Here is a 26,371-nt window from a genome sequence, read left to right on the forward strand (position 1 = left end):
CGCATGACTCGTGGCAAATTGTTATTTTTTTTTTACTAGTCAAACTTTTATGATTTTTTAAAACCATAAAGGTTTCAAAGAGCGCAGGGCATCCACCCCACAAGTGTTGCAGGGCTCCGCTCCTTCTCTCCCTGCTGTGCCCTTGAAGGGGATGGAGGAGGTGGGGCCTCGCCCTCCTCTGCAGCCGCATTGGCCACAGTGGACCAGAAGGAGGGCAGGGAGAGCAGGCCGCAGGATCGGTCCCTGCTTGGTCAACACCTGAGGGGCCGCCGCCAAGCTTCCCAAGAGACTGGGAGATGAGCGGCCTCCGCTGGACTCCAAATGATGCCTGGAGACACTGGTTTCTTCCCTGAGTACGCTGGTCCTAAGTGGTCCGATGTGGGGCCAATTCCTCCCACACTCAAGCCGGCGGTCTGGAAAGGCCCCGGGGGCGCTGCCGGTGGGGGGGGCGCTGAGCCCGGGGCCTCCTGCTCGCCCAGCAGGGGCTCCACCACTGAGCACCAGCCTCTCCCCAAAAGTGGCATCGGGGCCAGCCCATCCAGGCTCTGACCACCTCCAGGCCTGCTTAGCTTCATCCAAGTGGCTGTCTGAGGTGAGGTGGGTCCTCACGCTCTGGGGCCAGCCCCCTCCTGCCCTGCCTCTTGGTGGCGGGGCCAGCGAGGCCGGCAAAGTGCCCACACTCAGGGGGCTCACGCTTTCCAGCACTGGGCAGTGAGATCCAGCACAGGCTCTGTTTCTTTCCTGGGGGGGAGGCTCAGCTCGGCTGTAATTAGGCAGGAGGGAGCATTCCCTGCCCCCCCCGCACCTGCTCAGGTTGCTATTCTCAGAGGCTGAGCGGTTTGAGGCAGCTCGGGGAGGGGGGTAATGACCCCCTTGGAGGGCAGTGGGGCCACTCTGGGTAGCAACCCTGGCATTAGGGGGATTTGGCTCACCACCCAAGCCAGACGGCTGCCGCCGGCTTCCCCAGCAGCAGGCGGGTGTCATCGGGGCAGGTCGGCAGGTGCCAAGGCACGCCTGGCCCGCCCGCCCCTGCCCCACCCCACGGCCAGGCCTCCTGCCTGCTGCAGTCGTGGCTTCGCCTTGCAGTGGGCCCCGGAGGGCCCTGGCTTGCATGCCCTTGGGCGGCTGCAGCGGCCTCCTCTCCCCCGCCCTGCCCCAGGGGGCCCATGCTGGCTGCAGGCTGGCCCCTCGCGCAGCAGAAGCCTGCAGCTGCACCTGTGGAATGGGCAGGCTGAGAGCCAAGCCGAGCAGCTGCCAGGAAGCCGAGGCGGAAGAAGGAGGGGGAGGAGGAGGAGGAGGAGGGGGAGAGCTTCTCTCTGCCAGCCGGAGAGGGGATGAGCAGCCGCCCGGCTGCCTCCCGGGGAGAGGTCTGAGGCAGGGCCCAGGGGCCCAGGGCCCCCCATGTGCCCCACGGCTCCTGCCCATCCTTCCTCCCAGGGAAGCCAGCCGCTTCTCGCAGTTCCCCCGCCCCGGATGTTCTCCGGACTCTGCTGGAGGGATGTGGTGCCTGGTGCAGCCGGCCGGCCGGCCACTCCCAACAGGCCTCTTGTTGCCACGAGGAATGCTCTCCAGCGAGGCCTCCCCCAGGCAGGGGCCCGATCCGGGGGAGGGGGCAGGCGCTCATCTCCTTGGGGGCCTCCGCTGTAGCGAGTGGTCTGCGCAAGAGCAGACGTCTTTCCAGGCCTTCCTGTTCCTTCCACGGTGTGGGGTTTCCACGCAGGAGGGGTGCCCCATCTTGGTGGAGGCTATGCTGGGGGAGCGGGCTCTACCCCCCCCCCGCATTGGTGTGGAGTCTCCAGAAATTGGCCCCCGTCTCCAGGCAACTCTTGAGACCCACCAAGAGATGCCGTCTCCAGTCATGGCTTCAGAGAGCTGGCAGCGCGGCCCCCACTTCCCGGGGATGGTGGTGGGCTTCGTCTCCTGGGGGTGCTGTGCACAGCCACGTCGCCAAGCCCGCTCTCGCAGGTGGTCCTGGGCTGTGCTGCTCCTGCTGTCTGTGTGTGTGTGGGGGGGGGTATCCGTGGCATAGGGAAGCCAGCAGCGGCCCCAGTGCAGCCTCCCTAGAGCCAGGCCCCCTGTGTCTGACGTCAGGCGCAGGGGGGTGAGGTTTCGCTTGCAAACGGGGCCGGCGTGCGCCTCATTGCTGAGCAAATTCCGGCCAGTGCCGCCTGCGAGCGAAACCTCACCCCCTGCGCCTGACGCCAGACACAGGGGGCCTGGCTGGGGTGCAAGCGCGGCCCCTGAGCACGGTGGCCCGGGTCCTTTGAACCTCTTCATGTTCCGTGGTATCCCGGGAAAGTGCCGTGGGGGGTGGCCTGCCCCCCAGGAGTGTCATGGGCTGGCCTCAGAGTCCCCTCTGCAGCTCATGGGCCATCTCCACCCCGCCTCCTCCCAGGGGTTTGGCCACCCTTCAACCAGCCCAGTGACGCCTTTTCCCCTCTGGGGCTAGGGTTCACCTATGGGGCCCTGAATGGCTTGGGGGCCAGGGACCTCCACGCCTCCCCATCTCCCGCCCAGGCATTCTTACCGGCCTTGGCAGCTCTTCTTTGGATGCACGCACGCACGCTGACCCCTTGGCTGCCTGCCTGGGTCGGGAAGGCTCCTCCGAGGGAGGTGTGCTGGCCCTGAGGTCAGCTTCCCGTCAGGGCCAGGGCAGCTCCTTGGGTCACACACACACACACACACACACACACACACACACACACACACACACACACACAGAGCCCGGTTTCCTCTCGGCCCTCTGCTGGGTCTGGGTTGGCTTTGGGGCCTCTGTGTGGTGTCCATTTTATTGCCAGCTACTCTTTGGGCAGGAATCTCTTGAAGCCAATGAGGCAGAGGGAGGGGCCTGCAGATTAGGGGGCCTAGTTTCCCCTGGGACTCCCCCCCCCGCCCCCCGCCTGCCCTGTAGTTCAAGGTAGCCAGGCCTAGAGGCAGGGGCAGCCCCCCTCCTCCTGGCGTGGAGGGGTGTGGCCCCCAGCACAGTAGCAGTTGCAGAGCTGTGGCCACTGTCTGGTCAGGTGGCCTGAGACCCAGTGGCTGGAACCCACTGCCAGCCCGCCAGCCAGCCCCCATGCCTGCTGCTCCCTCCTCCCCCCCCCCCCCGTCTCTCTGCATGCCTGTCTGCCTCTGACTCAGGTATAAAAGGCTGTCGGCTGCCGCTGGCCAGAGCGTGCGGGGCAAGCAAGCAGGCAGGGCTTTCCAGCGGGGGGGGGGGGGCAGTCCCAGCTGGGCGGGCTTCTTCCTGGGCCGGCATCATCGTGCTCCAGTCGAGGGGCAGCCTCCCGGCCCCTGTGGGAGCCCTCGGCTTCCCGCTGCCGCCGCCGCCGCCTCTCTGGCTCTGGGCGCTGCTAGGTTTCCTGCTGCCTCCGGAGTTCTGCTTCTTTGGGGCAGGGAGCTGCTGGTCCCTCTGCCCTGAGGGAGGAGTCGGCCACCTTGAAGCCATGGGGTGAGTAAGGACACGGCGGTCCCTGCGTGCTCCATGGAGTGCCAAAAGCCCCCGTGGGGGGCAGAAGCCACGGAAGTGGTGGGGCCTGCTGACCCCCTTCTGTGTGGCTTCCAGCCTCCCTGCCCCCCTCCAGCCCCATAGCATAGGAGGCATGTGCTCTTGGCCAGCCAGCGAGTCCGTGCGAGGGGGGCCTGAAGCCAGGCACAGGCTCTGGGCCCCAGAGGGGGAAGAGACCTGGGTGTGGTCCCAGCTATTCAGGGCCGAGGAGAAGGCTCTCTGCATATGCTCAGGAACACAGGTTTGTTTCTGTTTTCTCCTTGCACCCTTGGCATCCATAGCAAGTTGCAGAGCTGGGCCCAGGTGAGATTTATTTATTTACTTATTTATTTATTTATTTATTTATTTATTTATCTCCCGCTCTTCCTCCAAGGAGCCCAGAGTGTGTACTACATACTTAGGTTTCTCCTCACAACAACCCTGTGGAGTAGGTTAGGCTGAGAGAGAAGTGACTGGCCCAGAGTCACCCAGCAAGGATCACAAGGCTGAATGGGGATTTGAACTCGGGTCTCCCCGGTCTAACCACGAGGCCAGGCTGGCTTTCGGTGGGGGTGGCCCCCAGCTCCAGCTGGCTGCCCAGTGGGTGGTTCTGGGCATTGGCGGGTGGGGTGGGCGTGCTGCCAGTCTGTGCTTCTTCCTTGCCCCATTGCCAGGGCCAGGGCTGTGGCTGGGCGCCTGGGCAAGGGAGGCTCTTGTGACACCGGGCGGCCCCTGCGGCCACCCAGGCGCTGGCTCGATGGCCTCTGGCGACTGCAGCCCCTCCTCCTGGCTGCCAAACGGGGCGGCGGCTGGGTCCTCCTTGCAGGATGCGCAGCCCCTTTCCCGGCAGGCTCCGGCCGGGGGGTCCCGGCTCCTGGCTCCTCCAGGCAGCAAAGGGGCGCCGGCACAAGCCCCCCCCCCCGCGCCCCGGCTCCATGCTGCTGCTGCTGCTGCTGCGCCGCTGTGTGGGGCGAGCAGCTCCCGGGGGGCGGGGGGCCGGCGGCAGGCAGGCTCCTGCGCAAGGGCCTTCCCGGGAGGTGGGGCGGGCGGGCCCTGGCCCTGGAGCAGGGTCCTCCTGGCGGCGCTGCGGGCTGCCGGCAGCTCTCCGTGGGGCACGCGCTGAAGGACTCGCCGCTCGTGAATCACCCTCCGGATCCTGTTACTTGCTCTGGCAGAGGAGGAGGAGGAAGGCGCGGGGGGGGGAGCTATTTTTAACTGCTGCAGCAGGAGGGCCTGGCTGGCTGGACAAGGCGCCGGGTGCTGCGGGCGGGGGGCTGCCTCTGCGGATGCTGCCCCCTGGCTGTGCAGGAGGGGGGGGCTCAGGGAAGAGGCCCCGGGAAGTGGGGCGGCCCCTCTGCCGAGGTGGCAGCTCAGCGCCGCTCGCTCGTCCTCCCTGCCGAGAGCGCAGCTGGAGCTGCAGTGCAGCCGCCTCCTGCGAAAGGAGGGGAGAGCGAGCGAGGGGGCGACCCGGGAGCGCAGGCCGCATCTTCCCGCCCCGCCAGCCCAAGGAGGGGCACACGCCCCCCCCCGCTCCCCACTGCCCCGGTGTGTGAGGGGGGGCGAACCTGCTCCCGATGACCCTGGCGGGCAACCAGCCGGGCGGCCGCATGATTCCAGCCAGACTGCTGGCGTCTCCCTCGCCTGCTGGTGCTGCCCCCCCCCCGCCCCGCTTGCCGCAGGAAGGGCCAGCGACTTGCCCAGTCCCCCCCCGCGCCCCCGCCGTGGCTGCGTGGCAGGGAGCCCTGCTGGCCCCTCTCAGGCCTGCTGGAGCCAACAGGGCCTGGCTGGAGGGGGCAGCTCCTTCCCCGCCAGCGCCCGGCTGAGCTGCTCCTGCCCGGCAAAGGCCAGCCCTTCTCCGCGGCCCCCTGGTGTGAGCTGGGCGGGCGGTGGGGGGGCGGCGCTCGGCATCCCCGGAGTCCCTCTTGGTCAAGGACCAGTCGCTTGTCGTCCCTGTGGCTGCGGCGGCGGCTGCCGCTCCGGGCCTGGCGTGGCTCCGCTGCGCTCCGGGCAGCGATCAGTGGCCCGGCCCCTTGCTTGCTTCCTGGCTCGGCCTGGGCTTTGCACCCGCCGCGCCCGCGACCAGCAGGGATGTGGGTGGGTGGGCTGCATTCGGGGAGAGGTCCTGGCAGTGTCTCTCCCGCCACCCTGGGCCCCCTCCTCCACGGGCCCCTGAGGCGGCCTCAGAGGGGCCTGGCTGCTGGCCAGTGAGCTGCTGACCGAGGCCTAGGGCCATGGGGGTAGGCAGTGGCAGTGGCAGGGAGTGCTGTGAGCTCAGGCGCAGGTGCTCTGGGCCTTCTGCAGTGCTTGGAGAGGGATGCAGCCTTTGAGGGCCCTGGGCTGGGGGGCTGCCTGCCCTGGAGCTCTGGGTCAGCAGGCAGTAGCCCTCAGGAGCAGGGGAGCCCAGGAGGGCAGGCCTTGAGTGGGGGGGGAGGCAGAAGGAGCTGCCCCCTCCAGCCAGCCCCTGTTGGCTCCAGCAGCCCTGAGAGGGGCCAGCAGGGCTGCACTAGGCACTGCCCTCGCCCTGGCCCAGGCCGGGCAGGAGGATTCTCACCCTCCTGGATGTTGCAGCCAGCCCTGGCACCGGCAGACCCCTCCTGGATGCCTAGGTCCCTGCCCCCCATCCGCCCCAGGCAAGACCCCGCTGAAGGCCCCTCCATTGATTCTAGGGAGCTTTGTGGGTTTGTGGCTGAAGCAAGACGGGAGGGAGGGGGGCACCCGAGAGGAGGGGGGCTGCAGCTGGATGCCAGAGGCCCTGCTTGGCACACAGAAGGCCCAGTTCCAGCTCCAGATGCCCTGATGGCATCTCCAGGCAGGGCTGGGAAGTTCAGATCAGCTGCTGCCAGCCAGTGTCAGCATTCCTGAGCTAGATGGCCCAAAGGTCTGACTCTGTAGGAAGCAGCTTTCTGTTTCTGTGCATTCCTTGATCCTGACCACGTTTGTCTGGAAGGAAATTCTGTGTCAATCCCTGGGAAAGGTGCAAGGGCTGGCGGGGTGGGGGGGATAGGAGGGAAAGGGAACTTTGGCCCCAGCTGGAGGTGGGGGGCAGCCCAGGACACCTTGCCCCTCCTGGGGGCGGATCCAGCAGCACTCTCTGCAGCCTTGCAGGGCTGGGCTGGGGGTCTTGGGCAGCTTCTCCTGGGCCCCCGGCTTCAAGGTGGCTCCCTTTCTCTCGGGCTCCGGACTGAGCCTCTCCCGGCCCCCATGGGCAAAGCAGGTGGCACACATTCCTTGCCCAGGGTGCTGGCGGGCAGGCGGCCTTCTGGTTGGGCAGCTGGCCCAGGCCGCTCCGCGTGACTCCTTCCCTTTCGGCCCAAGCCCCAAAGGACTGCAAAGGATTTGGAGAGTGGCCGGGGGGGGGGGGGCGGGGGCTGCCGCCGAGAGGCCTTATCTTGAGCTGGGCCGGCCGGCCTGGGCGGAGGCGGCCTTGCCCTTGAGAGCGGGCCCTCCCGGGGTGGTAAGGCCGCTGCCCCTCTCCAGAGACCTCCTCCTCGGCTTCCCGCCTGGAGCCCTTTCCCTGGGGACTTGGAAGAGGTAGGCAGAGGCTGGGCCGGGGTGCCTGCTGGGTGGGTGGGGGCAGTGCCCCCTCCCTAGAGCCCCAGAGGGCTGTTGTTGGCCTTCAGCTCCCAGTTATTCCACCGGGGGGGCAGCCCCACGGTGGGGGGGCAGCCCCACGGCGGGGGGGCGCAGGGCTGGCGAGAGCCCCGTCCCGGCTGCTGGTCCGGCAGCTCTGTCCTGAACTGGGAAGCGGGACCCCCTCCCCCACCCCAGCGCCCAGCCAGGAGGCAGCAGTGGGGAGGGGGGTCCGGCCCCATGGCATCGGAGCCCCCTCCCCCCCAAGCAGCCGAGCCAGCCCCAGCTCCCCTCCCTCCAAGAGGCCTTCCTTCGCCTGCCTGCCCGTCCAGCAGAGTGGGCTCTGCTTTCATCGCTGGGGCTGAGAAGAAAGAAGAGCCCTCCTGCCCATGTGCAGAGTGCTTTCCCCTCACCTCTCAGTAAACGCATTCCGCCCACACACTCCTGGGGCTAGGGAGAAATGGGGCCTCCAGCTATGAAGTTGGGCTGGAAGCCGCCTCCTTTCACCTTTCCTGAGAAGTTGCCCCCCCACCCCTGCATCATGGGGAGGTGGTTGGATTGGCTGGGGGGCGGGGGGGGGCGAGACTTGTCAAGCCAGAGTCTGCCTGAGCAGGCCCCCCCCCACCAAGGCGAGCCCCCCCTCCTGCCTGGCTGCCTCTGCTTTGCTCCCGTGCTGTGAGCCCGGGGCGGGGGGGGGGGCCTGCCCAGGAGTCTGGAGTGGGTGGGGGCCAGGCGGGCACTGCGGAGTCTCTGCACCCCCTAATCGCCTTAGCTGGATCAAGCGGGCCAGTCGGGGCTCGTCCCTGGAATGTGACTTTGGGAGCTGCCAAGCTGCCCCCCCCGCCCGCCCCCCCCCGCCCGCTGCATAAGTCGGGCCGGCCTGTCATTATGGCTGAGCGCAGAAGGGGGGCTGCTGCGGGGGGGGTCTTTGGTCCGGCCCTCCTCTGACAAGGGCCCTTTTTGTCTGCTGCTTCTAAGCTCCATGGAGCTGCCAGCGGGGGGGGAGTGGCTCAGCCCCCCCACACACACACACACCCTGGGCCCACGTGGGCCATGGTGGGCACCATGCCAGAGGAAGGGGCCAGCAGCTCCTGGGGCCAGCCAGGGCGGTGGCACAGAGCAGGGGGGGTGCCAGGGGTCCAGGTAGGGGGGCTGGGGGCGGCTCCTGTCAAGTGGGGGGGGCCAAGGGGCACACAGTCAAGACTCAGCCCTCCCCTCCCCCCACACTCCGAGATTGTCCGAGCAGGACCAGGCAGAAGTGGAGCCCCAGAAGGCTTGGTCCGGGAGGGTGCCTCTGAGCATGTGGAGTGGCCAGAAGGGGAGGCCGCGTCTGCCCCTGCAGCTGGGGCTCTTTGCATCCCAGGTAGCTAGCCCCTGGCTGGAGACAGAGGTTCTCTATGGCCTGCAGAGAGAGAGGGCTGGGGGAGCCCTTCCTCCTGTGTGGGGGAGGCCAAGGGGGCTGCCCCCTCAGGGCATCATGCCCTCCACCATGGGGCAGGCCCAGCCAGTGGAAACAGGCATTTTTCAGAGTGGGCAGGGGAAGGCACTCTGCACGTGCTCAGAGGCTCCTCCCTGTGTTTGTTGCAGAGCTGAGCACTGGGGGGCCTGTTTGCTGGCTGCTTGGGGGGGGGGTCTTCTCTGCTCCTCCCCCCGCCACTGAACCCCTTGCACCCTGCGCTGGGGAAGGAGTGTGCGGCCCGCAGACGCGCCCTCCCGTGAGAACTTCTCAGTGTGGCTTTCCCTGGGACAATCTGCATTTTCTCCCTGAGCCTCTAATCCTCCCTGCATGGCTGCTGGACTTAAGCAGATTTCTGTATCATTCGGGAAGGAGGAGGGAAGGTGTGCTGGGCTCCTGAGCACCTGCCCCAGAGATCTCTGCCGGCCCTAGATCAGCAATGACTCCCAGGGATGTGCTGGGGGGCTTCAGAGCACCGGAAACCTCTTGGCACAACTTCTGGGTGGGCAGCAGCACTTTGGAGTGGTTGACTGGTGAGCGAGGAGGCCCTCGGCACTTGCTCAGATGCCCCCTTGCCTCCTTTTGTGCTGCAGGCCTGAGGCCTGGCCCTGAAAATAGGGTGGGGACGGGGGCTTTGCCTTGACTCGGACCAAGTGTCTCTCTCTCTCTCTCTCTTCTCCTAAGACAAACCCCAACATTGCAGGGCCTCTGGACCCACATGCTGAGGTTGGAGGGACTGCCGGGGGGGATTGGAGGAGCAAATAGTCCCCTCGCCCCCCCCCAACCCCTGCACAGGCATCTTCAGGTGGCTCGTGGGGTGTCTGGCTGACCTTGGCTCCGGGAGTCCTGGGTGCAAATCTTTCTTCGGCCCCAGCCACGTCTGCAGCCCAGGGAGGGAGGATGGTGAGTGGCTAGCTGTGAGCGAGAGCCCCACGGCGGGCTGCAAGGAGCCCCCCCCCGCACCTTAGTAACTGGAGGCAAGGCGGGCGCAGGGCTGGGTTCTGCAGTTGGGTACACCTCTCGGAGGGGGCGCCCTCCCCCTCCCAGGGGTGTGGCTGGAGGAGCCTGTGCATTGGGGTTGGGACGGCAGCCAGCGGGGACACGCTTGCCCGGGGGCAGGTTGGGGAGGGCCTTTGTTGGCTGGGGGGGGGTCTCTCCAGGCCTCAGCAGGGAGCAGGGATTGGCCCTGGGTGTGCCTTTGGGGCCGCAACTAGGAAGGTCCCACCTCGAGGGGCAGAGCAAGGAAGCAAGAGGACTTGGCCTGCCAGGTAGATCCATGCTGGGGGGTGGGGGGTGGGGGCACTGGCCTGAGCGGGAGGGCGTTTGACCCGGGGCCTCCCATGGCCTCCTCTGCCCCTGCTCATCTCCGGCGTCTCCCAGCCCTGCTTGCCCGCTGGGGCCAGTCTCTCCACTGGGCTGGGTGTGTGTCTGTGTGTGCGCACACGCTGCTGCCTGGGGGGCCATTGTGGGGAGGGGGCCAGTGTTCCCTCTCTTGCTTCTCTGTTCCCCATCCGTGTGCGGAATGAGTCTTGTCCTAGGAGACAGGATCGAGGCAGCTCCTGGGCATGTGCTCTTGCAGGAGCTTCCGGAGTGCCTGGCAGGGTTAGACGGAGGGCCCAGGTGCTCTGCAAAAAGCCCAGAAGAATCCCAGGCAGGGACAGACTTTCCTGAACTCCTGCAGAGCTGCTGCTGCCAGCCAGTGTGGCGAGGCCGGAGCTAGATGGACCCAGGCGGGAGGCAGCTTCCTGCGTCATCTTCCGGTGGGGCTGGCTGAAGGTCCCTGCAGTTCAGCCGCTTCTTGAAGGGGGGGGGCCTCCCGCAGCTCAGCAGTGGCGCCGCTGCTTGGCGTGCAGCTCAGTCCCAGGCCGAGGGCTGGGAAAGACCCTTCTCTGTCCGGACCCCTGGAGAACGGCTCTCTCGCCCGGCATCCAGTGGCCCCTCCCACTGTTTTCGCCTGTGTGCCGAAGGAGTTTTCTTCCGGGTGGCGTCCTGTGCATCGGGGGGGGGGCCTTCCTGCTTCAGCCTGAGCGGGATCTAAGATGAACTGCGTGGACATCAGCAAACTGTGCACGCCTTAGAGGGGACACTGGCAGGGCCATTGTGACTCCCATGATGGGCATGTCAGGGGATGGGTTAAAAGAAATGCCTGGGGGGGAGAGGGTGGGTTTTTCTCTCCCTCTCTTACAGCGCTAGAGCCAGGGGCCGTCCCATGAAACGAAGGGCCCGGGAACTGAGGGCCGACAAAAGGAAGTGCGTGTTCACCTGGCACATAATTAACCTATGGAATGCTCTGCCACAGGAAGTGGCGATGGCCACCTGCCTGGATGGCTTCAAAAGGGGCTTGGACAGGTCTATCAACGGCTGCTAGTCTGGTGGCTGTGGGCCACCTCCAGGCGCCTTCCAGATTAAAGCCTGCGGCAGGGTCACTACCGCTCTGCCAAGTGTGCTTCTGCACTCCCTGCATTGTGACCCCGCCGCCCCTGTGCAGCTGACAGCGAGGGGCTGTTTGCATTTCCGACGCCTTCCTTCCGGTTCTGTCTTTGCGGTTTAGTGCTACAACGTTGCAGGTCCGTTGCAGGGAAACGGCTGTATTTTCCGGCTGTCGGCGCTTGAGGGTCTGGGGATCGTTTCCAGTAGGGAAGCATTTTACCCCAGTTGTGGGGTTTCATCTGGAAGGCGCCCAGGAGAGAGGGCCTGCCCGCCCCTCTCACTCTCCCCTTGGAGGCATCTGGGGGCCACGGTCGGGAACAGGCTCCCGGAGAAGATGGGCTGCCTTGGGCCTGATCCCGCAGGGCTGCTCCCTTGTCATCCTGGAAGGGGGGCTGCCCGGCCTGCCCCCCCGCCCCCCGCCCCCGGAGCAGCCATTGGAGCACTTCCCTCCCCGGCTTTGGCCGCAACAGCCAAGGGCAAGGAGGCTGCCCCTTGTGGGCCCAGGGAAGGTGCTTAGGCTGGCGGGGAGCAGGGTGCTGAGCCCAGCCTGGGGGTGGGGCAGGAGGAGGGCACCCAGGAGACCGAGATCCTGACAGCCCAGCCCAGCCGTCACGGAGGAGGTGCCCCCAGCAGGGGGGCTGGGGGGCACCTCCCCCCTTGCCTGAGCCCGCCTGGCCTTCCTCTGCTTGGCTTCCCATCATGTCGTGACTGTAGGGGCAAAGGGAGCTGGCTTCCCGTGGAGCAGCCGGGGGGAGGGCCTCAGATTTGGGGGCAGCCGGGCAGGAGGCGCCTGCCTCGGAGTGTGATTGCTGGGGGCCCTGGAGATGTGTGTCCTGCTGAAGCCCGGGACGCAGGCGCTGAGCACCGGAGGGAGGACTCTGGAGGGGGGGAGGCGGGAGGCCGGCTTTGTGCTCCGCTGCTTGGAGTTGCCTGGTGGGCTTTGCTCTGCTGCCCTCTTTCTGTGGGGCTCCTGCTTTTTGCCACAAGGAAGGCGCTTTCCCTGCGGTGTGCCCTCCCCGCTAGGTGAGAACAGAGGCACCTTTCAAAGCAGCGATTCTCTTGGATTCAGCAGGGGGAGAGCAACTGGCCCTCTCCAGCCCCAGTCCAGCCCCCCTCCCGTGGCTGCTGCTGGGGGTCTGCCTGGTCTCCCTTTTTAGACTGTGAGTCCTTTGGGGACAGGGAGGCACCTCCGGGTTGCTCTATGGACTCCGCTTGGAGCACTTCTGCTGCCAAGCGGCCTGGCGTGCCTCTTCTGGTCCTGGTAGCAGCCGGGAAGACCACAGGAAGGGCCCTGCTGCTGCTGCTGCTGCTGCTGCTGGGTGAGGCCAGAGGCTCAACCCCCCCCCCCAGCGCCCTCCCTGCTTCGTGCAGTGGGGGGGGGCACCCTCTCTTGAGGAAGGGGGGGCAGGGCTGGCTTTCACGCAGGGCGTTGGGATCATGGCAGCGAAGACGGCCCAGCAGGGGCGGGGCGGGGCGGGTGTGGGCGAGGGGTGCCTTGGAGGCCGGAGAGCAGGAATCCTCCCCGGCTGGCTGGGGTGCTTCTTCGGCAGGAGGGAGAGCTGAGCCCTGGCCGGATCAAACCAGCTGCCTTGGTCCGCGGCGGGGGCGGGGGGGGGCAATCCCCCTCCGTGCCCCGCGTTGCTCTTGGCGCCTGCTGGCTGTTCTGGAGCCGCGCCCGGCCAAGAGAAACCCGGCCAGCCACAGCCTCGCCCGGCGCCCAGCGGGGCCGCGCTTGCTGCTCCTTCCACTCATTGGGATGCAGGAATCCTCTTCCTGGGGTCTCGGCTGCGGCTGCCTCTGTGGGGCGCGGGGGCGGGGGCGGGACTGGGGGGCAGAGGAGGTCCCCTTCCCTGGGGGCTGCTTCCTAGAAGGAGAGGTCTGTGCAGCAGCCCCCCTCGGGCGTGGGGGGAGGCTCCACAGGTGAGCAGTTGGGGCTGCCTCCTTCAGAGTGGGGTGCCAAGGCTGGGGGGTCTTTAGGCCAGAGGCGGAAACCTTTCTTCCCCAAGCGGCCCCATGGGTTTCGGGCGGTGGAGAGGGGGTGAGCCCCACTGCTCTTTCCCCGAGGTGGGCCCGTGCCCGGCGCCGCCCATCCCCACATACATTCTCTCTCTCTCCTGCGGTTCCTTTCCTTCTCGGATGTCCTTGTTGTTCCTTTCCTGAGACACGAGATCTCACCCCGGGAGGAGGAGGCGTGAGGAGGGGGCTCCGGGTCGCGGGCAGGAGCAGGGCCTCCCTCTGCCTGGCCCTTGGCTGTGGTTTTGGTCCAGAATCAGGGGCGGGGGGGGGTCTAGATGAGCCTAAGAGCCCCCCCCCTTTGCGGGACTCATCCCCAGCACTCCCCCTCCCTGTGCCTTGTCAGTGGGCAACTGATCCTTATTTGGAGGGGGGGCCCTGATTTGCATGAGGATCCTGTCCCTGAGAGTGGGCAGCAGCCAGTTGCCCCAGTGCCCTCTCATTGGCCTCGCCAGCTGGGAGGCCGGACGGAGGCCGGGCTCGCTCTCGCGCTCTCTCTCTCTCACACCCCCCCCCCCAATCCTTCCTGTAAAGCTGTTTGTTCCCGGCTCGTGACCATCGGAACATCCTGGAGTAATGAAATCCATAAGTTAAGGATTGGTTGTGTGGCAAAGGCTCTCTCTCTTCCTTGGGCGGCAGGGGCAGGGGTGGGCGGTCGCTGCCCCCCCCCCGCCACCGCAAGCCTCTCTGGAGAAGGGAGCTGTGGCTGAGCCAGCGCGGGGGCCTTGCAGCCTCCTCCTGAGTCCTGCAGCTGTGACTGGGGGGGGGGCGCGTTGGGTCAGGGAGACACGGATGGAGAGGATGCTCCTGCAGCGGGGCCGTGGGGAGGGCAGCGGGGGCCCTGCTCCCCATTGCGGTCCGGATGGGTGCTCTAAGAAGGGGCGCTGACCCTGCCCCTGCCGCCGTGGCCCTGAGCGCCTCACCTGGCGCTGCCATGGCCCCCCCCCTCAGGTGCCTTCCTCCCCCTCCAGGCTATGGTGCCCTCGCTTGGCCCTCTGAGCCCCCGGGAGAAGGAGAAAGGGTGAGCGGCGGAGCCCCCGCGCCTGCCTCTGCCCGCCATGAGCCACGTGCCGCCCGTCTCCTCCGAGCTGCACCACATCGTCTCCACGGCCTTCGAGGGGGTGAGTAGCCGAGCCACGGTGCCGAGGTGAGCAGCTCCGGATTGCACAGGTGCCTGCGGCAGGGCTGTGGGGGCGGGGGGCGGGGGGCGGGGGGGCAGCGTGCCTGGCTGGCAACCAGAAAGCCCCACTCGGGAGCATCTCTTGTGCAAGCTCTGGACGAAGGAGTCCGCCTGGATCGCTCTGAAAGACGCGCAGACACCTCCCTGGAATTCCTGCATCTGCTACCCCTGTGCGGGTGGGGGGCGGGGGTGAGGAGGGGCAGCCCTCCAGCACTGCAGCACTCTGGCTTGGTTTCAGGGGTGGGTGGGGGGCTTCTACTGCATCTGTGGCCAAGCCAAGCCTGAGGGCCCCCCCCCTCCTCCTGGCTGCTGTGCTCAGGAGAACAAGGCCTGCTGGGCGGGGGGGTCTCTCCTCCCCTCCCCTCCCCACCGGGCTGGGCTGGGCTGGGCTGGTGCTGAGTGGGGCTCCCCTCTTCCCTGCCCTTTCGCCCCATGCCAGTCTCTCCGGAGTGGCCCCAGCGGGCGAAGTCGGGCTGCCCTGCTCCCACGGAGCTTCCTTCCTGCCCTGGGGAGTTTGCCTGGCCTCCGGCATGGAGGGGGTGCAGTCACGGCCCGGTTCCCTCCCAAGTCCCTGTCTGGGAGCACTTCGCACACCGTCTGGGTTTGGCATTGCATGTTTGTCGCCCGAGTTATAGCCGGGGCTTAAGAATCCCCTTTGGGGGGCAACTTCAACCTCAACTTCAGCAGTCAAGCCTTGCAGAAAGTCGGCTGTCTGGGGAAGCCCCCCCCGCCTCTTGCCCCCGCGGGGGGAAGTGGGCTCCCAGTCCCTTCCTGGGCACAGGGCAGCGGGGCAGACGTAGGCACCCTCCTCATCACCCTTGACCCTCCTCCCAGAGATGGGCCTGTGTGTGCCCCCCCCTCCCCGCAACCCCAGCAGCCACCAGTCCCACGGCAGGGATTCCAGGGGAGGACCAGCCTCTGCCTGTCGGGAAGGAGTGGGGGGGGCTGTCTTGGAGCTGGAGCCCTGGGAGCGGGGTGCCCTTGTGGGTCTGGGGGTGCCATGGGGGGGAGGGGGAGGCGCACCCCGCTTGGAGCTTGGCCGGCAGACTTGCCCTCGCCACCCTTGGACCCGCTGCTGCTGCTGCTGCGTAGCTGGCTCCCTCGCTCCTGCTGGTCCCGGTGTTTGGGTCGTGGGGGGCATTCCTGTGCAGGGCTGGGCAGCCAGGCCCCCTCCTGCCCCAGTGGCCGCTGCAGCAGCTCCTGGTTTGTGCCTCCAGACGAGGCGGGAAGTTAATCATTCACCTGGGCCACTTGCCTCCATTGGATGGCCCCACCATTGCCCCGGCGACAGTGGCTGGCCGGCTGCCACGTGACCCAGGAAGGCGACGGGCCGTGCAGGGGGCGGCTGGGCTGCTGCTGCTGCTGCTGCTGCCGCCGTGGCCCCCTCCAGAGCCCAGGCGCCTGGGGGCTGCCTCTGCGGCCATGGACTTCCTGCTGGGCTCCCAGGTAAGGCCAGCCGCCCCGCTCCTGCTCCCAGGCGGCCCATCGGGAGGGCCACGTGCCCAGGCCTCCGGGGTGGGGGTGGGGGCGCAGGGCCTGGGGCCGGAATGGCTGGCAGGAGTGGGGTGCCGGCCACAGGCAGCCTCGGGGACCGAGAGGGGCTTCTTCCCGGGACCCCCGTGGCCAAGCCAGGGTGACTGGCAGCCCTTCCGGGGGTCCACAGAGGAGTGGCCACATAGGGCAGCAGACCCAGGGAGGGGGAAGAGTCTCAGGTTGGCCGGCCGGCCTTGGCTCCCCCCACCCCATCCGGCAGCTCCGCTCCCTGCTCCGTGGAATGGAGGGAGCCCTCCAGGCAGGCAGGGTTGGGCCCTGCTGGGGAGGGAGCTGGGGCCTGGTCTGCAGGTGGGGCCAAGAGCCCCTGCTGGGCCGCTGGGGGCAAGCGCGGGGCAAGCCGCGGGGGGGCTCCTCACTTGCCCGTGCTTCTGCGGGAGAGATGGGCTGGTTGGCCTGGGCCAGGCGTGCCACTTCTGCCCTTGGAGCCGTTGGTGTAAGGGCTTGGGGGGCGAGGGCCCGGCCCGGCTTGGGGGCCTCCGGGCGGGGTGGACAACCCTGACTCTCCAGCTGTTCCTGGACTACAACTCCCATCATTCCCAGCTGCAGGGACAAGGATGTTGGGAGCTGTGGTCCAAGATGAGCTGGAGAACTAGGGTTGCCTGCCCCTGCTCTGCAGCTTTGCACGGAGTGCTGAAGGAGGCAAAGTGCACTCTGCACCTGCTCAGGGGCCTGCCTTCTCAGCAGCAGCAGCAGCAGCACGTATTCCTGGGCAAGCTGGGCGGTGTGTGGGGGGGTCAGAGAATCCTAGAGCTACGGAGTTGGGAGGGGTCTCTGAGGCCCTCTCCTGCAGACCCCGACTCAGGCAGCAGCCTTGGGGCTTCCCTCTGATGCCTGGCAGAAACAAGGGTCCCTGCTGTGTGACCAGGGGGGGGCTTTTCTGGGGGGAGCGCCAGAAGCCCCCAGGAGTGCTGTGCTATAGTGGGGAGACGCCACCTAACCCCTACAGCACAGCCTCGGGATTGACACCCCCCCTCCGCCCGGCATCCTTTGGCACTCGGCTGCTTTGGGGCATCACCTTCTGCCCCCCCCACACCGCAAGGAAAGGGGACATGTCCCGCTTCCCATGTGCAGCTTCATCTGGGGTGGGAGCGGGGGGGTGCGGTTAGCCAGGGCTCCCCCCGCCACAGGCAGGCAGGGATGGGGGCGGCCTCTGTGTGCTGCTGTCACCTTGAGCTCCAGGCCCCCCCCGCCCCTCCCTCTCTGCTGGCTGCTAATCTGCCCTGGTGTCGGCCGGCACGAGGAGGCTCGAGGAGGGGAGCCTCATCCGTCAATATTTGGAGTGGCAGGCAGGGAACGGAGCCGCCCGCCCGCAGCCGCCCCGCCGCCTTGCATCCCTCCCGCTGCCGCCGCTGCCGTGACCTTCCTGGCTCCACATAAATTGCGTGGCCAGCAGAACTGCGGCTCCGTTGCAGGCAGAGCAGGCGGGCAGGCGGCTGTGCGGGCGGCCGGCTGCGGCCTTCGGCATGGCTCAGGTAGGGAGCTGGGGGCGGGGGGGGGGCTTCCACTCCTCCAGGCCCCCCCGTCAGCCATGGGGAGGGAAGGGTCTCTGCGAGAAGCCAGAGCCAAGCCTGCCGGGGACCCTGGTTGGGGAGATGCCAGCCTGGCGTGTGTGTGTCTGGGGGGGTCTCAGCACACCCCCACCCCCACTTGAGAGGGCCTCCCATCCCAGGCAGTGCACAGGCTTGGAATCCAGGGCCAGCCAGGCCTGGGTCCCCTGGGGTGGGGGGGATGCCTCCTGCCCCATTGCCGTAACCCCCCAATTGCCAGCCTGCAGCTGCGGACAGATGGCCACGAGCTGTTGTGGCAGCTGCTCAGGCCCAGCTTGTAGTGAGCCTCCGACGGGGGGGGGGGAGTTGAAGCAGCCCCCCCCCCCGCAGTGCCTGGGAGAGACGGAGTGAGGCAGCCGCGCTCAGTTACTGCTGGGGGGGGCAGGCGCTGTGTCAGGAGAGGCAGTATGTGTGCGGGGGGGAGGTGCGGCCCACTCATCCCTTCCTCCCCAGACCCAGACCCGAGGCCACGCTCTGCTGGGTGGGGCTGTCCAGTGGCTTCCCTGCGGGAGTGCCGAGCACTGGAGCCAAGGTGGGGGGGGGGCAAGCAACTCCCCCCTCATCTGCCTCCCCCCCTTCCCCTGCGTGTGCTTCTTTTGCAGCCTGAGCAGGATGGGTTGAGGCCCACGTCTCCCACATTTGGGGGGCAGGAGGAGGAGGAGGAGAAGGACCTGAGCAAGGCGCTGCGGGTGGAGCGCTTTGAGGAGATCCTTCAGGATTCGCACCCGCGCAACGTGGAAGAGACTGGGCGGAGCTACAGCGAGGAGGACTTTGAGTGTATGCGTGGTGGGGGGAGAAGGGGCCTTGAAGGGAGGCCAGGGCACCCCTGCCCCCCCTTGCCTGTGCGAGGAGGTGGGGGCCAGGCTGGAGCAGCGGAGGGTGGGTGGGGAGGGGCTGCGCTCCATCCATGCTGGGGGGCAGGTGCGGGGGCTCTTGCAGTGGAGGGATGGGGGCGTGGGGAGGGGGCTGCCAGGCAAGTTCGAGGAAGCGGGGGGCAGCTCAGTGGGGCCCCAGGGCAGGGGCAGTCGCTCTCTCGGGCCGGTGGGCTGAGGGGCCTGTCTGGGCCTGGCCGGAGCCCTCCTGATGGCCTGCTGCCCCCCACCCCCCCGCCCCCACTGCAGACCACCGGCAGTCCTCCCACCACATCCACCACCCACTCTCCAGCCACCTGCCTTTGGGCGCCCGGCGGAAAAAGGGGGTGAAGAAGAAGAAGAAGGAGGAGGAAGAGGAGGAGGCCAAGAGGAAGGGGCGCCGGGCCTCCCTTCCAGGGGAAACGCCCACCATCGAGGAGGCTGAGGAGGAGGAGGAGGAGGAGGAGGAGGAAGAGGAGGAGGAAGAGGAGGAGGATGGAGGCGAGGAGGCGGGCGAAGCAGAGACGGAGCAGGACCTGCTGCAGGGCAGCTCCCCTGAGGGGGTGCAGGTGGGGAGCCGGGGGTGGGGGGCGGGGAGGAGGAGGAGGGAGTGGGCTCTGTTGCCTGCTGCCCACAGGGGAGGGGCGCCCAGCTCACCGCCCCCCCCCCCGGCCTTGTCCCAGTTCTTCCTGCAGGAGGACGATGTCGCCGACCGGAGAGTGGAGGGTTTGGCGACCCCAACGCTGCCCCTGAGCTCCCCCACTGATTCCGGGGGCTCCCCAGCTGCCAGGGGCCCAAAGCGGGGCAGGTGAGTGAGGCAGGGGGCGCTGAGCCCTGGTGGTCCTTGGCAGCTGCTGTCGGTGGGCTGTGCCTTGGATTCGGAGAGCTTCAAAAGGGTCTCGGGAAGAGCAGCGGGGCACGGCCGGGGGGGGGGGCTCAGGGAAGCCGATTCAGGGTGAGGGGTCAGGAGAGCCTCCCAGCGCCCCGGGACAGGCAGGCTGCAGGGCTGGGGGTCTCCCCCCGCCCCATGGCTGGCTTCCAGGTCAGGTTGGCCGGGCATTGGGGGAGGGGTGCCGTGGGGCTTGTTGGGGCTCCTTTCTGCTCTGGTTCGCCAGCTGAAGCCTGGTCCCTGCAGGCTGGGTGGCGCCTCTCCCTGGAGGGCCCAGGGTAAGCGGGTCCCTTCCAGTGCTGAGGCCCCCTGGTCCTGCCTGGGCAAGTCAGGTGTGGGGGCAGGCCAGGCACCTGAGCCGGGGCTGCAGCGTGGCTGCTGGCGGGGGCCGGGATGTTCACCCTCCCACTTGGAGGACACAGGCAAGGGTGTGCTGGCGTTTCGGGCCCCTCGAAGCTGGCCTCGTGCCGCAAGGCCAGGGGTCAGGGCCACTTCCTCCTGGGCTGGGACTCCTTCTCCGGGTCAGGCCTGGGCACATGCCTGGGGGCCACGAGTGACCACGGGCGGTGTGTGCCTCTCTCTCTGTCTCCCTCAGCTCGGATGGAGAGGGGCCTGGCGGGGGCCCGGAGGGGCCTGGCGGGGCCGAGGGGGGCTCCCCGGGACGCTCGCTCTCCAAGTCGCAGCTGGGCCACCGGAGCTACAACCTCAACGAGCGCCGGCGCATTGGCAGCATGACGGGGGTGGAGCAGGCCCGCTACCAGAAGGTGCCCACGGACGAGTCGGAGGCGCAGACCTTGGCCTCGGCAGACCTGGACTACATGAAGAGTGAGCGCTGCTGGGGGGGGGGCGGGGGCGGCAGAGAGCCAGTGGCGGGCGGCTGCTAGCTCCGGGTCCCTCCGCCTGGCAGGGGGGTGTAAAGCTGGAGGAGCTGCCGGGCCTACCTCACAGGGGCAGTCGTGCTCACCCTGGGAACGCGCTTGGCGGAGCAGAACCCGCTGGGCCAGGAGGGCGGCCTGTGGCAGCCAGAACTCCAAGGGGTCCTTCCTTGCCGGGGGGTGGGGGGGCTGGAAGGGCTGCCTTGGGGGCGGGAGATGCTCGCTCAGCACAGGATGCACCCTGGCCGCCTCTGGCCATGCCATGAGCTTGACAAAGCCGATCCCTGGAGAGGTGTCCGTGGGCCCCTAGCAGGTGCAGAGTGCTCTGCCTTGGGGAGGGGGCCCGTCTCAGCAGCTGGGGACGCTCAGCCTGCCCTGGGGGGAAGGGGGTGGAGTTCTTGCCCTTTTGCCCAAGGCCCCGGGTGCTGGGGGCAGGTGCTGGGGGTCAGGGCAGTGGAGCCAGAAGGCTTCTGCCAGACACGTCCACTTTTCCCCAGAGAGGGCTCAGCCGGGGCCCTGGTCCACCTGCCGGCAGGAGAGAGGCAGTTCCCAAATCCTTGGTGTGCCCCTGCCCGGCTCGTGCCCCCTCGCCCCCGCCCAACAGCTTTTGCATCTCTGGAAAGAAGGAGGGGGGGCACCTGGGGGGGAGTCACTCGCCCGCCCCATCATGCTGGGGGCGGGTCACAGGAGGCCCCCCGCCAAAGGGCTCAGCACCGAGGGCCTCGGTGGCGCGGCCAGGCCCCCCCGGCGGCCCCTGCCCCCACCCAGCTCCTCCTTCTGCTCGGCCCCAGGCCACAGGTTTGAGGATGTCCCGGGGGTGCGCAGGCACCTGGTCCGGAAGAGCGCCAAAGGGCAGGTGGTGCACATCGGGAAGGACCGCCAGGAGCCCAGCGCCCGGCAACGCAAGCAGGACCGGCAGCCCCACGAGGTGAGCGAGCGAGCGGGGGGGGGGGCGGGCTGGAGCCTCCCTCCTCGGGGCCCTGGGACCGCCCAGCCACCGGCCTCTTCCCAGGCCCTTCGGGCACCACCTGCAAGGATGCCGTGGGGTTTTCCTGCTGCGGGGCCACAGGCTGCTGTCAGTCAGCTCTCCCCCCCCCCCCCGCCCCGAGGCTGGGGCTCTCCACTCCAGGCCCTCCTGGTCTCTTGGGGGACGAGCCCTTCTTCCTCGGAGCAGGGGAGGGCTGCCCGGGCCCAGGAGGGGCTGGCGAGGGGGCCTCCTGCCCCCCGCCCGGGGTGCGGTGCTCCTCATCGGGCTGCCTCTCTCGGGCGCAGGTCTTTGTGGAGCTGAACGAGCTGATTGTGGACAAGAACCAGGAGATGCAGTGGAAAGAGACGGCTCGCTGGATCAAGTTCGAGGAGGACGTGGAGGAGGAGACAGACCGCTGGGGCAAGCCCCACGTGGCCTCCCTCTCCTTCCGCAGCCTGCTGGAGCTCCGCCGGACCTTGTCCCACGGTGGGTGGGGAGGCCTCCCCAGACCCCCCTGGCCCAGGGCCCCAGGCCCCTGCCGTGCGAGCGCTTTGGGCCTCCGTGGGGCCTGCCTTCCGGGGGCCCCGTTGGCCCGCCTGGCCTGGGTGCTGGGGGGCTTCCACAGCCCAGCCAAGCAGTCAGAAGGGCCGTGCTGCTCCAGCCAGGGCTCGGGTCCTCCGGCAGCCACACCACTGCCTCTCGGCCCGGGGGCCGGCAGCAGGGCCGACCTCGCACCGTGAGGCTTCCCTGTGGGGGAGAAGCAGCATCCGTGGAAAGCCAGAGGCCCCCCCCCGCCCTCCAGGCGTGTGCCGTCCTCAGAGCCACCCTGGGGGGCACTCCGGGCTCGTCCGGGCAGCTCCCCACCCCTGGCTCTTCGCTCGCATGGGGCGGGCCAGATTGACCCCCGAGTTCCGGTGAGCTCAGGCAGCACATCCCACACAGTTACCCGATTCATAGCCAGGGTAAAAAAGACCCACTTTTTGCTTCGGGGTGTTTTTTTGGGACAACTTTGGACATGCAGTCAAGCCTTGCCGAAAGGCTGCGGTCTGGGAAGGCTCCCGACCCTTTGCTCTGGCTGCATCACTTTGTGGCCATGCCCAGGATGCCCCCAGCAATGCCCCGGGGGTGATGTGGGGTCCAGTGCTGGAAGTGGGGCCTGGTGCAGGGGGGCGTCTTTGCAGGGCAGCAGGAGCCAGGACCCCCCCACCCCCCATTGTCGTCTCCTCCTCCTCCTCCTCCTCCATCCTTTTCCTCTTCCAGGGGCTGTGCTGCTTGACCTGGACCAGAAGACACTCCCGGGGGTGGCACACCAGGTGGTGGAGCAGATGATCATTTCAGACCAGATCCGGGCCGAGGATCGTGCCAACGTGCTGAGGGCACTGCTGCTCAAGCACAGGTGGGACGAGCAGGGGTCTGCAGCCCGTCCGCCTGCCCCCACCCCCCAGCTTGAGAGCCACAGGTGGCCTGATGCCCCCGGGCCCAGAGGCCTGGCTGGACTGGGCACCAGCAGGACGAGGCGTCTTCCCTCCCATGGTGGGTTAGTTATCTGGGGCGGGAAACCAGGAGCAGGAGTGTGGGGCCACGGCATACCTCCCAGCCCAGAGGGGGCCCCGGGGCCTGCATGCTGAGGCTGCATTTCCCCTGCAGCCACCCCTCGGACGAGAAGGAGTTCTCCTTCCCCCGCAACATCTCGGCCGGCTCGCTGGGCTCCCTGCTGGGCCACCATCACAGTGCCAACCACGTCGGAGAGGGGGTGGAGCCGACAGTGACAGACCCACTCATTGGGGGCCATGCTGGGGAGCACGAGACCCGGGTGGACATTGAGAAGGAGGTGAGGCCCCCTTCCTGGCCAGCCCCCAGCCCGGACTCGGTGGATGGGACGGTCTTGGGCAGCCCCCCACTGCTTGCCCCCTCTGCAGCTGTGGGCTTGGAGCTCCCGGGAGGGCAACTGTTGAGGGCTTTCCAGCCTGCAGACCTGGAACGGAATGGGGAGAAGCTCCTGCAGCCCCATGGCAGAGAGAGGGTGGTCTGAGTCCAGCTATGGGGCGGGGCCCGTCGGAGGGGGGGACGGGGAGCCAGCAGCTGGCCTGTCCCTCTCCCCCCCGCCCCCCCCCCCGCAGAGAGAGGTCCTGTCCGCCATGCTCCCCGGCAGCATCACGCGGTCCAAGTCAAAGCACGAGCTGAAGCTGCTGGAGAAGATCCCAGACAACGCGGAGGCCACGGTGGTGCTTGTGGGTGAGGACGGGCAGCAGGGCGGCGGCTCCTCTGGGGGCGGGGGGGCGGCTGCGGGGGGAGGGCTCCCCAGGCCCCGGGTGCTGGCAGGCGGCAGGGCACGTGTGAAGCCTGGGCATCATCCCCCCCCCCCCCGCCGCAGGCTCCGTGGAGTTCCTGGACCAGCCCACCATGGCCTTTGTGCGGCTGCAAGAGGCAGCCCTGCTGGACGCTGTGCTGGAGGTGCCCGTCCCGGTGCGCTTCCTCTTTGTGCTCCTGGGCCCCAGCAGCACCAACATGGACTACCACGAGATTGGCCGCTCCATCTCCACCCTCATGTCCGACAAGGTAGGCCGCCTGCTTGCTCCACGCCCCCCCCGCCCCCCCGGCAGGATCTCCGGATGGGGCCGGGGCAGCCCTGCGCTGCTGCCCCCCCGCCCCCCAAGCATGCCTCCATCCGCCACCTCTCTTCCAGCAATTCCACGAGGCGGCTTACCTGGCCGACGACCGGCAGGACCTGCTGCAGGCCATCAACGAGTTCCTGGACTGCAGCGTGGTGCTGCCCCCCTCGGAGGTGCAAGGCGAGGAGCTGCTGCGGAGCGTGGCCCACTTCCAGCGGGAGATGCTGCGGCGCAGGGAAGAGCAGGAGCAGCGCCTGCTTCTGGGGGCGCTGGAGCCCAAGTCGCCCGAGGAGAAAGGTAGCCCCACAGGCAGGCAGGGAGAGCCCCGCTGCCCCCCGCCTGCCTGCCTGCCTGCCTGCCTGCCGCTGGGAGTCTGCCGGCTCCACGCCTGGGCGGCCCAGGAGGACTCCCGGCTCCCTCGGTGCAGCGGAGGGGTCACCCCTGCCCTGATTCTGCGCGGGCCGGTGGCCTCAGCACCTCCTTCTGCTCCGCCCCGGTGGTTCCCCCACCCTCTCTGGGGGGGGAAGGGTCAAATGCCCACTTGGAAAGATGGGGAGGGGGTGGGATTCCTCCCTCTGTGGGACCTGGAAGCCAGAAGGGGGCTGCACCGGCTCATGCTGTCGAATTCACTGCCACGCTGGCCGCGGTGAGTGTGGCCAGCGGACGGAGAGCCCCCGCTGCGCTCTGCTGATTCCCGAGTCCCGTCCCCCCCCCCCCGCTGCCCCCTAAGCCTCCAGAGGGTCCAGTGCTGGGAGGGGGCTCGGAGGCAGCTCCTTCCCGCCCCTCCCACCCCCCTCTGGGAGGGGCGCTTGCTAATTGCCGTCTGCCCAGCAGCTCTCCTGAAGCTGGAGGAGGCAGAGGAGGCAGAAGACGACCCCCTCCGGCGCACGGGCCGCCCCTTTGGGGGGCTGATCCGGGACATCCGCCGGCGCTACCCCAAGTATCTCAGTGACTTCCGGGATGCGGTGGACCCCCAGTGCGTGGCCGCCGTCATCTTCATCTACTTTGCTGCTCTGTCACCTGCGATCACCTTTGGAGGGCTGCTGGGTACGTGCGAGGGCCCCGTGAGGCCGGGCCCTTGAAGGCCCCGTGAGACGGGCAGGGAGTCGTGGGGCAGGGGGGTCTGCCTCCCGGGCCTGCCCCCCTCTGAGCCGGCACTCTTCCCCAACCCTAACCCTGCAGGCGAGAAGACCCGAGGGCTCATTGGGGTCTCGGAGCTGATCATCTCCACCTCGGTGCAGGGTGTCCTCTTCTGCCTGCTGGGAGCTCAGCCTCTCCTCATCATTGGCTTCTCGGGACCCCTGCTGGTTTTTGAGGAGGCCTTTTTCACCGTGAGTTGGGGGCTCTCAGCCCCTGGGGTTCTCCTCCAGGCTCCCTTGCCTGTCCTGCCTGGCGGCCGCAGGGAACACCATTGCTCGGGCAGAGAACACGCCCTGCCGCCCCCCCCCCCCGGTTCCGTCCCTGGCAGCATCTCCCGTGGCAAGCCCATCTCCGGAGGCAGGGCTGGCAGGGACTCTGCCCGAGACCCTGGAGAGGTGAATGGACCGCTGGCCCCAAGGAAGGAGGTGGTGGGCTCCGTGCAGGGCAGAGAATGGTGATCGGGGGGCGGGGGGGGGCAGTGGGAGGGGGCGGGGCCTGGTGCTGACCTTCCTCTGCATCTTCAGCCCGCGCTGGGAGGAGAGCGAGCGAAGACTGGAAGAGCCCGGCTGCCGGCTCGGGCCCAGGCCTCTCTGGCCCAGCACCCTGCTTCCCCCAGCAGCAGCCGCAGCCGCCCCCGCCCGCACGGGCTGGCAGCCCCACTTTCCCCGCAGTGCTTCCCTGCGCCTGGGATCCAGAGGCCCTCAGCCCTGGAGGGGCCCACAGTCAGCCCGCTGCCCCTCCTCTCCCCAGTTCTGCAGCTCCCAGGGGCTGGACTACCTGGTGGGCCGCGTCTGGATCGGCTTCTGGCTCGTCCTCATCGTGCTGGTCATGGTGGCCCTGGAGGGCAGCTTCCTGGTGCGCTTCGTCTCCCGCTTCACCCAGGAGATCTTTGCCTTCCTCATCTCCCTCATCTTCATTTACGAGACCTTCTTCAAGCTGATCAAGGTAACCAGGCGGGGGGGGCGGGGGGGGCACCTGCGGGGGGGGCAGGCTGCAGCCTGGGGCTGGCGAGTGACTCTCCCTGCTCCCCGGCAGATCTTCCAGGAGCACCCCCTCCACGGCTGCGGCAGAGGGAACGCCAGCGCCAGCCTGGAGGGGGGCGGCGGGCTGCTGAGGCCGGGCAACGGGTCCGCTGCCAGCCAGGCTCCTTCCAGAGTGACGGGGCAGCCCAACACGGCGCTGCTCTCGCTGGTGCTGATGGCCGGGACCTTTTTCATCGCCTTCTTCCTGCGCAAGTTCAAGAACAGTCGCTTCTTCCCTGGCCGGGTGTGTGCAGGGAGGGCAGGCGGGGGGCTGCGGGGGCCGAGAGAGAAGCCGCACGGTCTGCGCGGGAGCTCCTGCTGCTGCTGGCAGGGCCTTCTGCACGTGCTCAGAGACCACACCCCCAGCGGGCGGCTTCTTGAGGGACAGGTAGGGAAGGTGCAGGTGGAGGCACTCTGGGGCCGCTGAGGCAGCCGCGCGCTCTCTCTCTCTCTCTCTCTGGGTAGGTCCGGCGGGTGATTGGCGACTTCGGGGTCCCCATTGCCATCCTCATCATGGTGCTGGTGGACTACAGCACCCAGGACACCTACACTCAGGTGAGCGGGGCAGGTGGGCCGTCCCAGGGACGGGGCAGGGCCACCCCTCCTGACCTGCAGAGGGTGAGGGAGGAGGGTACCCAGAGGCCCACCTGCATGCAGGGAGAGAAGGGCCAAGGGAGGCCCACACAGAGCCTTTGGACTCCAGCAGAGGAATCTTCTCCAAGAGGAGGAGGAGGAGGAGGAGTTCAGAGGCAAGGAGACGGAAAGGGGAAAGCAGGAGAGT

General features: G+C 68.0%; 1 protein-coding gene across 5 annotated transcripts in view; it reads left to right on the forward strand.

The window, feature by feature from the left end:
• The window catches only part of SLC4A2 (solute carrier family 4 member 2), a 45,887-nt gene that overhangs the window by 14,736 nt on the left and 4,780 nt on the right, over positions 1-26,371 (forward strand). For 2 of the 5 annotated variants that reach the window (XM_053260358.1, XM_053260357.1), the window contains exons 3-19: positions 13,925-14,074; positions 17,837-18,011; positions 18,356-18,654; positions 18,769-18,893; positions 19,570-19,799; positions 20,641-20,777; positions 21,122-21,302; positions 22,077-22,212; positions 22,464-22,647; positions 22,937-23,051; positions 23,191-23,375; positions 23,503-23,725; positions 24,263-24,475; positions 24,611-24,759; positions 25,319-25,513; positions 25,604-25,834; positions 26,056-26,145. In XM_053260358.1, coding sequence (XP_053116333.1) covers positions 14,012-14,074; positions 17,837-18,011; positions 18,356-18,654; positions 18,769-18,893; positions 19,570-19,799; positions 20,641-20,777; positions 21,122-21,302; positions 22,077-22,212; positions 22,464-22,647; positions 22,937-23,051; positions 23,191-23,375; positions 23,503-23,725; positions 24,263-24,475; positions 24,611-24,759; positions 25,319-25,513; positions 25,604-25,834; positions 26,056-26,145 — 2,931 coding nt within the window. In that variant the 5' untranslated portion in view covers positions 13,925-14,011. Of the gene's footprint in view, positions 1-6,858; positions 7,016-13,924; positions 14,075-15,259; positions 15,580-17,033; positions 17,160-17,836; positions 18,012-18,355; positions 18,655-18,768; positions 18,894-19,569; positions 19,800-20,640; positions 20,778-21,121; positions 21,303-22,076; positions 22,213-22,463; positions 22,648-22,936; positions 23,052-23,190; positions 23,376-23,502; positions 23,726-24,262; positions 24,476-24,610; positions 24,760-25,318; positions 25,514-25,603; positions 25,835-26,055; positions 26,146-26,371 lie in introns of those variants that run through there. The other 3 variants (XM_053260359.1, XM_053260361.1, XM_053260360.1) reach the window with 3 other exon arrangements.

This window comes from Hemicordylus capensis, chromosome 6 (genome assembly GCF_027244095.1).
Source record: "Hemicordylus capensis ecotype Gifberg chromosome 6, rHemCap1.1.pri, whole genome shotgun sequence".
In the NCBI taxonomy this organism is placed as follows: domain Eukaryota; kingdom Metazoa; phylum Chordata; class Lepidosauria; order Squamata; family Cordylidae; genus Hemicordylus; species Hemicordylus capensis.